General features: G+C 38.0%; 1 protein-coding gene across 3 annotated transcripts in view; it reads right to left on the bottom strand.

The window, feature by feature from the left end:
• The window catches only part of WAPAL (wings apart-like homolog (Drosophila)), a 159,698-nt gene that overhangs the window by 33,599 nt on the left and 114,874 nt on the right, over nt 1-11,225 (bottom strand). For all 3 annotated transcript variants that reach the window (XM_009334640.1, XM_009334642.1, XM_009334641.1), the window contains one exon: nt 9,248-9,366. In XM_009334640.1, coding sequence (XP_009332915.1) covers nt 9,248-9,366 — 119 coding nt within the window. The remainder of the gene's footprint in view (nt 1-9,247; nt 9,367-11,225) is intronic.

Below are 11,225 nucleotides of genomic sequence, written 5' to 3'. Positions count from 1 at the left end.
CGATCCCACTGTCTATGTCATTGATGAAGATATTAAACAGTACCGGTCCCAATACAGACCCCTGCGGGACGCCACTCATCACCAGTCTCCATCTGGACATTGAGCCGTTGACCACTACCCTCTGAATGTGACCATCCAACCAATTCCTCATCCGCTGGACAATCCACCCATCAAATCCATACCTCTCCAAGTTTAGAGAGAAGGATGAGCAAGGGGGAAAAAAAATGTCACTGAAGCTTTTCTTGCATCAGACTTCTGAAGAACTGCAAAATGTTTTTTCTCCCTCAAAGCTCAAAAGGAGGCCTACAGGGCAGAACAAGATGAGGGGTCACACATCCAAGTGAAACATGAAAATTTAACTTGAAGAAACAGGACAGTTTGATAAACATGAGATTTATTCTTTAACAGAAAGAGCTGATGGTGTTCTGTATGCTGCTTACACCGAGTGTACTCAAAACCAGTTAGCTCAGAAGCAGAAGCCATATGGTTATGGTTACTAATTTGGCCTGAAACCTATGTTAAGTCTAATTAAAAGGGACAGGGTACAATAGTTTAGATATATCACCACAATACTGGAAACATATCACTTCAATCAAGAGAAGAGAAAAACCTGCATCTGCCCACAAGTAACTGTACTGGCACAAACACATCCTTGTAAAAATTGTTAGACAAAATTCCTGCCCTCTTTGTTGCTCCATAAAGGCAGACACCCATACCCCCTGCACTCCCCCGCAATTCCCCCCGCCCCCCCCGGCGTTAATCCTAATCTACTCAAAGTGTATCAATCTACTAACAGGAAAGCCTTACAAAATTGCAACAGCAATGAAATTCCAGAGGTCATATGGCTGGGGTACACGCGTATGCACACCCACATAAGCGTTTCCATTTGGATCACTAAAAAATTTTTCAAATACATCTCCCAAATGTCCTCAGTTACAACACTGTGGTTTGTATCACCAAGACTCCGAGTGTGCTTACCTGATTCCTTTCCGATGAAACCAAATCTGAAGATGCTCTTCCAGAGAGCACCTACCTCACGCCAGCTGTTACTGGGCATTCCCTAAAGCAGATCAGAATAAAGCTAATTCAAAGTAAAAACTTACAGGTGTGTATAATGGGGACACTAGGCACTCAACACCAACTCTCTCACTCTCAAGGTGTGTTCGTGTTGCATCGCATTATTATCTAATGTACATAAAGTCACAGACAGAGCTGAGTGAACCAGGCACACTCACACAGTACACGGGAGCTGTGAAGACAATTTTGCATATTCATCTGCGTATAAATTAAGCTCCCACCGGCAAATGAAACTGGTATATTTTAATCTCTTTGAGCATTTTTCCCGTTTTAGAACTTTCTACAGGATTAAGGCCTTGTGCAATATAACATTTATCCTACACAGTTATCTTGCATGGCCTAATAACTAAAACACTGAGTTAGTTACGGGGAACTACGCAACTGACTGCAGGGGGAAATGTGTGAAGATGCAAGAGTGAATCTGGTTTCCAAGTGTTTTAATGCATCTTTGCTTCTTGCCTAAGTGTTAATACCAGTAGGAGCTGGAAGTATAAAACAAAGTTTCCACTGTGACATTAAACATTTTCCATTCAACTTGATTTCTCCACTTCCTGAAAAGCGTAAATACACACAAGGGGAAAATGCTTATTTTTCACTTGTTCCTCTTGCCTCTATGAGGACTTAGCTTGTTACCTTCACATTGCACTTCGCATCCCTACCTTTCTCAGAACAAAGCTATGTCTCAACTGATAACAGCTTTCTTGACACTGCATAGAAGAAATGCACTTCCAAAAACGTTGCTACCATGGTTCTACTTAACACTTGCATACGGAGGACATACAAGGAAGCAGGTTTGCCAGGTGGAAGGATCTCAGCTCGGCATCTACCAGCACACACCTTCTTTACCACGGTTTAATATGAAGGAGTGGGAAGAAAATAATTTTGATCAGAATCAAACAATTATCTTGACGTTACAGACCAACTCTTGGCATTTGCTTTCACTCTGAGATGGCTTCAAGGTGTTATGCCCCAACTTAATTCAGTAAAATTACAGTGGCTACTTCACTCTTCAAATTAGGTGACTAATCTAAAAACCTGCTAGTCCTGATTAGTATCCTGTTTACTAACTTAAAAATTAAGAATTGGGTTTGGTCTATTTACATTAATAATAGAAGAAAAAAAAAATCCCTAAATGGTAAGCACTAGGAAGCCAGTATTAAATAAATAAACTTACCGAAGAATCTGATTTTGCAAAGGTTAAGTGAAATAATCATATCAATATGAAGCTTTGGTTTTTAACAAATCAACTATTTAAGAAACAGATTTATTCTTACCTTTTAAAATCTTTTATCTTTTTTTTTTTAAATTCATTTTTATTCCAGCAATGTAAAAGTTGGTTAAAATACACATGCTGTTTATAATTGGTTAGCACTTAGAACAGCTCATCTCTTGTGCATCATTCCAACAAATAGTTTTTGGACAAAAACCCACAAAAAACACTTCAGTTCAGGACTGGGCAGACCATCTGCCAGAAGCACCAACCAGTAAATGAAAGGAATGTACTGCAGAAGCAGCAACATGCTGTCACAGGTTGTCAGATCTGACCACCACTGTTTGTCAAAGTGCTGATGAAACAGACTGCTGGCTTAGCACTACACTGATACAAGCCACAGATTTCACAGAATATTTTGATTGTCAAAAATTCAGCTCGACTCCTCAGAGTCAAAATAGTGAACGTCAACTAATAATCTTTCCTATTTAAAAAAAAAAATGCAATTTTGACATCCTAAATTAGGATGCAAATAGCAGCTCAATGTGTGTCATATCAGCAGTTTAATATCACTGAAACAATGCTTTGTTATAACTGTCCATCCTTTTCGTAGGATACTCTTTTCCTAAAGGTTATGGAAGATGAAGACAAGCAGTTCTTTTTAAAATTAGTTCTGACCAGTCTACTCTGATCCTACCATTAAATGTATGGAAAGGGCTATGACTGATACAGCAAAACTTTAGAATCACACTTCCACTGCTGCTTTTCCAAGACTATTTACTTAAAATCAGCTACAGAAACATAATTATCCAAAACCACCTGAGGCTGTGCACTTAAGACAGAATAATCTTCACATAAATTAAATCTAAAAAACAAAAAAACCCCCACCAACCAAAAAAACTCCCAACAAACTTTAAAAATTTAATTTGGGGAAATGCAGATTCATTTGCAGGCCAGCAAAAGTAAATGTTACTTGCAGGATGTCTTTGATAAACATCTACTGTAAAGTATAATACAAGCTAAGTGGAAAACTACAGATCACAGCACAGCCTAGTTTCTTTCCCCTCCCACGCACACGTCATTGTCATATTAGCCGTAAGATTACTCAGTCAAACCAAGAGCCATGCCTGGTTTTGTACTACTTCAATTTCAAAACACTTTCAAAGATCAGGTACAAGTATTACATCTTGGACTTCAAGTAAACTGAGACACAGCATTTGTTTCAAGCTGATATTTATAGCTTCTTCCAGTCAGCACGAAGCACCAGTGGAAAAAGCTCACATCAGCCTGCAAGAGATCTCATAGGTTATACCCCTAAACTTGTGTTACAGCAAATCCTATTAGGAACAACAGGATCACACGTAAACTTTATTTTCAAGGATTGACAGTTAGTGCCTAAAATTTATAACAGGAATATGGCAACTCAACAAAAACAACCTACTCATGGAAAAAAACCTGCCTACAGGACAAGAAAGATGCAATCAAATAATGCACTATGGACTAGTTGCAGATCAAACTGAAGTCACACAGAAGAAATTTTTTTTTTTGCTGGTTCAGCACTTGATAACTGGAAATTAGTGCTCTTCACACAGCAGTGATTTAACACGTCCTTCCAATTGATCTGTCCAGAAAACACACTTTGAAATCTTGCATGCATTTCTATACCTTGTTGGGCACAAAACACAGTAGTTATTTGTAAAACTTGAATAAAACATGAAAAGCAATAAATAGCTACAGGGTTATGACTGGATCAAGTTTTAATCTTGGATACCGAGTTCAGAAGCAGTCTGTTGGCTAAGCTGTGTCTGAATTCAGCCATGATTTCATTCATATATTCAACACCACTGTCATGACTAACTCTATTAATGTCACTTGATCAAAGTAATGCATGTAATCCTGCTAGCGCCGGCTGCGTTTAGTGAGCATTTCTCAGTTGCAATGTTGACTTAACCAGGTTAAGACGACTTAATCTCTCTTCTTCAGTTCCCTCAACTGAGTGGATACTATTGTTTACAGTCACCCACTGAACCGGACTGAGATTTATGTTAAATGTTTCCTTTTAGTGGGTTATTTTTTTAAACACAGATGGGTTCCTCAATTTAGTTCAATACACAACCTTGGAAAACTGAAGGAACAAGGGAACAGGAGTGAGCAGGTGGAGCAAAAGGAGTGCAAAGGCAGCTTCACCAAATACTTCTGTCAGTATTTTTTGTCTTTTTCATGCAAAACTAGCCCTTACAGTAGGTTGGGTTTTGTTGGCTTTGGCTTGGTTTTTTTTTTTGTTGTTGTTTTTTAATGCAGAATACAAGAAGATCTCAGCTTTTCCCGACACATGCATTCCACACTAGTGGAATAACTTTCAAGCAACGCCACTGTTAAAAACAAGGAAAGTGCTTTGCACGGGGAACTCTGTGGTCCACACTTGAGTGAGTGGCCCAAAGGAAACACCACGATAATCAAGTTAGTGGCAAAGAGGTTTTTCCATACCTTTTCCTGTACAACCCAATGTGTGCACAACAAGAGGAAAAATAAAAGCACACTGATGTAATGTTCTTCTTGCCATTCACTGTGTACATGTGGGGAAATGTATACAGAGTCGCAAAACAGACAGGTTTTCTCGAGCTAAGACCTCAACAAGCAAGTTTAGAAAAATTTCTCCAGGCACAGCAAGACAAGAGAATAAGAAAAAAAATTTCAGCTAGTTTAAATTTGTTTATAAACATTCAATTCTCATTGCAGAAGTGAGTAGTTAAGGGAAAAACACAGATTTTTAACTGAATTCAGAAGTCATTAAGCAATGGACTAGCATTCAGGTTAGTTTTTAGTTTGAACAGTAGTCCATGAATCACCAATGCAGACTGTCCATGTGGTGAGTACTTTCTACCTCATGTTACCAATCATAAAAAGTGCATGTTTTAGTCCCCCAAGAAAATGTCAGTCTTTTATAGGTGCTAAATTGTATTCTGTCAATACTAGCATGGAAGCTTTATGAAATATACTCAGTGCAAAACATATCAACATCTAAGAAATTAATTCCAAAAGACTTGTTTCTAAAGTTCACCTATTCTAAGGCACAGAAAAAAAAACCCTGATATAGCACTGACCTAATACCTTGAAATTTCATGCTACTTTGAGGAAACACAACATGGACACTGCTTTTGGGTATGTCTACCTGAAAGAGTCAGTGCTTTTTTCTGTTATACCTCCTTTGTCCCACTTCATGCGACACAGTAAGTCTTCCCATATGTCCTAGCAGCACTAAAGAGCACTAACAGAAGGGTTATAGTCTTCCCCCTCTCCCTGGCCCCTCAAACTGAAAGGCTCCCATACCTTTTAATTCTGATTTGCAACTCTATTTACATTCTTACCTTGGAATATTCAAAGGTAATCAGTATTCACCTTGTCTAGGTTGGCTTCCTATGGCCACAGGCAGAACTAGGATCAGCAGAGAGTTGCAGGTCACTCTTTAGCATACATTTCAAGTTTAAGAGCAGAGGGCCATCCCAAAAAATTTGCAGTTCAGAGGATTTGGTGGTCCTTAATGACATGCTGGACAACAGAAACACTGAACTGACTGTATAGTTCTGGCACAAAATACCAGGCACAGTCATCAGCTTCTAGGACTGATCAATCAAAAGATTAGGTTTGGGGATAGACTAGTTCTCTTTTCCTTACGTTTCTAAGTGGTTTTTTCTTTTCCCAGGTTCCTATTTAGAGACATACGTAGTTTGCATAAGGCCATTGGGAACTGTTCCAGAGTATTCCTACAAAAACTGATTCTCCTCATTTGCTGACTGTAGCCCAAATCTGTGGTGAGCAGGGCAGAAGCAAGAAATCTCAGGAAAGAATTTCTATAGTCCCTATTTTCTAGCCTTTAGTCTGAGGAGACTTGGACCATAGCAACAAAAAAGTTCTTGTATACCTTACTGGTTTTTGCCCGGTAACTGGGAATTAGTTTCATCTGTAGAAGGGGAACTAAGCTCAAAGGGACCAGCAGGTGGACAGATCACAGCCCCACAGAGTTGCCAAACTTACATGCTAGAGCATGAATTACTGAACCAGTTGAATTAAAATTGTAAACAGCTGCAAACAAACTTTTGCAGATGTTACTCATGTATGCTTCACACCCATAATTTGCAAGTCAAGTAATGCCAATATTTATGTACTCTAAGTACATAATTATGTTGCTACGGAACATAATATTGCCCCTGTAACTCAGGCTCAGGATAAAGAGATTTAATTCACTTAAAAGCAGAATTCTGGTTGAGACTTTACATACCTATCATAATGTACATGCTACTGCAACTTCTATGCTCAATATTGTGTGTGTGAATAGTCAGTGATTTCAGTGGGACTCCTTACATTAAAAGCCGTTTTTAGAAAACTGTTATTCACTAAGTCAATAATGTCTGTAATCTTTTATTACACATATACTCAAAGTTTCAAGAACTGGACTTTCACATTAGAATACAATGGTCAGGTTTCAAAAGCACAAACATGGGCGAGAGTCCTGCTGACTATGAACTGGAAGAAATACTTCAGCTTTCTGGATCTACTGAAGTTTATCAATACCACCTGTTGCTTCCCGAGTAACAGAGCTGTTTACTTTTCAGCTCAGTGTGACGCAAAGTGCTGTACCTTTAACATCATCACCTAGCAGAAAATAATTAATACTTTATCTGCTAGTTTCTACAAGAAAAAAAAATGGTGACAAGACAGCGAAGAAGTTCCACAGATTTTTTTTTTTTACAGATCATTTAGTTATGGTCAGGTTAATACTTTTAGTTCATTTTTTTCACTCCCAGAATGAAAATTCCCTTAAGATGCAACTGAGATTAAGAGTCTATATCTGTAGTTTAGGAAGATAATTACAGCGGCTCTAATTACCATCAGAACAAGCTTTACAAGTTTTTTTAGTAACTCCATGTAACAGCCATATGATTAGAGAACATTAAAGTTTAAAATCTGAATTGCAATTACAGCAACTTCTACTGCTATGTTCATTATATCACTACAGAGTCAAAAAGGCTGTTTAATTGTCACCTTTCCCACTTGAATTAAGTTTATTCCCAGTTGAGAATTTTCCAGAGTTGAAACCATTTTCTCTCATATAGTATGATATTGCTGTAAGGTTTTCCCCCCCACATAATTTCATGATATATACATTCAAAATTAATTAAAACAGTTTTCACATAAACCCTCAAGTATTTGAAGTATAAAAATTAAACAAGAAACACATAAAATGCTATTATAGAGTAGTATTAGAAGCATATAAATATCTGAACATTTTAAAAAAATAATCCATATTTACCAGAACACCCACAGCTGTTTAATGCTGCTAAAAAATACAGCAAAAAAGGTACAGTTAAATTTACATTCCCTGTACTTCTGTTTCTCAGTCTATTGTAACATGTTCACTGATAGGAAGCTGATTTTTAAAAAAAATGATGATTTAATCAGCAGAAGCTGAGGAACTCTCACATTCAAGAAATACTGTTTCAGTTCTGAAAAGACCCTCCTCACTTATCGACAGCCTGACTTCAAACTCTGGAGGGAAGAGTTAGCAGCTAAGAGCTCCCCAGTCCGTCCAAAGTCACAAAGCAACAAGCAGCGACGCTTCTTTTCCGAAGGGCGTTACGACTGACAGTACTTATTGCTCACGTGTCCTCCCAAATGAAAATATTCCCTTGCATGTTTTGAGAAATAAAACAAATTGGTCCTCCTTCCTCCACCCACAAATCTACATTTTTAAATGGAAAATGATTATATATCAACACAGCTGGGGAGATAATAAATCTTCTGGTTCTGGAAGACCAAAAAAAACCCTTAAAAAAATTACTTCAAGTGAAACTATTATATAACACAAGTAATTAGCTACCTTTATGAGAAATTTGAGAGAGTGATTTAATTATTTATTAGAATTCTTTAGGAAAAACAAGGGAAAATAATTTTAAAAAAAATTCTTAGACTGCTGAACACATTCTGAACACATGTAAAAGAGAGTTTCTGTTATAACATGCAAGTGCCGGGTCTTGCAAAACTTATGGAACTCAAAGGGAAAGGAGTTTCCTTTCCAAGTGTGCTTCCCTCTCCAGTTCCCTCTTTCTCTTATTACACCCGTTCTGGATTGCAACGATGGTGAGAAAGCTACTCTCTTCACCAGACCATGGCAACATGTTATGCAAAAAGCATACGAAAAGGCCTTAAGCATTAGAAATGGGTATCCTGGACAACCAAGTCATAAAAACTTCATTAAATGGAGATTACATGGATCCCACTATTGCAAACTTTTACCTAACAGCTAAACGCAATTTTTGGTGTATGCACATTTTTAAAAGCCTCAAAATACTGAGTAACTTATAATAACAGGTAAGATAAACCACACCTAGCATCAACAAAATGAATAAGCTCCATTCACAATATGAAAGGGCAAATTCATACTGAATACTACATAGGTAGGGTATATGGGGGCGGGATTGGGGGTTACTTCTTTTTTTAACTAAAAGAAAAATCCCACTTTTCCACATGCTATAAAGGCACTTTTCCTTATAAAGACTATACCAATGCCAAATTTGAAGCTTTCAGAAAGGTTCGATCCTATAATAGGATAGATATTTCTTGGGAGAGCAAAGAAAAAAGAAAAAAAAACAACAAAAAACACCACACAGCATTTAATGGTGCTTTGCTTTAACAATCATCTAGAAGGGAATGCATCTAGGTTGTGCACTACCATTCTGTGACCCCAGACTTGCATTTGAAAAGTGAAATTCCCAGTAATCAATACAAAAATTTTGCACTTGAAGGTTTTACTTTTCCAGATATAATCTTAAAGCCAACAAATTATCTCAAGTGCAGATACAAACTGGGTTGAAAGCCCTGTTACATATATAGGAAGAAACATCAATACTGAAGAGTTAATTAAAATAAGAACTTTGTCTTAGTCTCAGTATTATTACTTACCCGCTTTGGCCCACTAAAAATCTTCCTGGTGTTTTCCTTAGATTTATCACCTTGTTTATTTGTGGATTTCTTATTGCCTTCAGGCACACCAGATGCATCCTCTGAAAACTCCAGAAGATCTGTAAAAGGTAAATGTAGACATGAAACAACCATATTGAAAGCTGTTGAACTGCTAAAGCATTTCTTGCATCTGACATTTCCACATGTATAGCTTCTGAAATTATATAATAAACAAACAATTCTCATCAGAAAAATCAGCTTTAAAGCCAAACACAGTTCTGGATGGAACTCAGGTTTACTGACTGGACTGTCATAATACATGGAAGACACATTACAAGGTACACGGTCACAATTATTATAGTACCTCTCGCCCATTGTGTAAGCTTCAAGTTATTATTTCCCATTTGATACTCCTGTGAATCCCAGGTTACCTTTTATATGTGCGTAGTTATGGCTTACTGCTACAACTCTGAGCAGCAGATGAATTAAACAGTAGATGGGGTTCTTCAAAAGTGTGATATTAAGAGATTTAGAAGAATACTTCCCACTACAATTACAGGACTGAAGAATTGATCCTACTTCACTTCTCATGAAGGCAGCCTGTTTATATTTGCTTATTCTGCTATAAGCAGTATTAAAAAAAAAAATATGGTCATCAGCTCAGAAAGGAGTCAGCTAGAAGGAACCACTAAAATGGCCTTTTGACATATTCAATACTTGCCTCACCAGTAGTTCTAGTACTCAGTTTTGGACTGTAAATCTGCAATTCTCTGATCTAATTAAATTCTTCTTTTTTTTTTCCCCTCCTTTAAACTTGTGTTGTATTTGAAGCATTATCCCTTGGAGAACAGCGTATGTTCTTTTACTTGGCACAAACCAGAAGTTACCATAAATTTCAAGACGGAAATAAAGACAGGCACAGAGAAGCACTGTTTCATCTGATAAACAGTTTAGAAAACCGATCTATTACAGAGAAGCTGCCGCTATTCGAAAACCGCACTGCAAAAATACAAGCAGGTTGGATCGGTTACTCTAATCCCAAGTACACTCACATCCCGTAAACAGGACCGGCCAAGTGCCTAGGTCCTGTTTTGCAAATTTGCAAATCAGGCAAGCAAATTTCTAGCGGCACTCACAAGGACACAAAATTTATCTAGTGTATTTTATAAGTATTCTTAAAATAAGGCTCAAAAGTTTCTTAAATTGCAGTTAATTTCAACGGGCTTGGCAGCACCAGGGCAGGCAGGATGCCCACTGCAAGGCACCTACCGGAACCAACCTCTTGCATTCCAGCCCGCTGGTTTTCAGTTTAGTTGTACGATGTCAGCACAAGAGCTTAAGAACACAACACGAACAATCCCTCCGAAAATAACTGACTTTAAAAGATGTTTTGATAAAATTAGTCTAACAGAGGAAAAATATTACAGACCAATTCTCACTAACTTAACAAATACAGCAAAACTACTTCCTAAATCTATATAAAAGTCAACTTAGCCCTTTGCTGAAACTTACCAATTAAAAGAGTCAAATCAAATTGCTTTGATACACATCCTTACAAATCCTGAAGAAATCCTTACAAGTCTTTCATAGAATCATTAAGGTTGGAAGAGACCTCTAAGATCATCGAGTCCAACCATCAACCCAACACCACCATGCCCACTAAACCATGTCCCTAAGCGCCTCATCTACCCGTCTTTTAAATACTTCCAGGGATGGGGACTCCACCACTTCCCTGGGCAGCCTGGTCCAATGTTTAACTACTCTTTCAGTAAAGACATTTTTCCTCACATCCAATCTAAACCTCCCCTGGTGCAACTTGAGGCCATTTCCTCTCGTCCTTTCGCCAGTTACTTGGGAGAAGAGACCGACCCCCCCCTCGCTACAGCCTCCTTTCAGGTAGTTGTAGAGAGCGATGAGGTCTCCCCTCAGCCTCCTTTTCTCCAGGCTAAACAACCCCAGCTCCCTCAGCCGCTCCTCA

Source organism: Pygoscelis adeliae, unplaced genomic scaffold (assembly GCF_000699105.1).
Source record: "Pygoscelis adeliae isolate BGI_AS28 unplaced genomic scaffold, ASM69910v1 Scaffold361, whole genome shotgun sequence".
In the NCBI taxonomy this organism is placed as follows: domain Eukaryota; kingdom Metazoa; phylum Chordata; class Aves; order Sphenisciformes; family Spheniscidae; genus Pygoscelis; species Pygoscelis adeliae.
The sequence above is the reverse complement of the archived record's forward strand: the minus strand, read 5'-3'. Positions and strand labels throughout refer to the sequence as shown.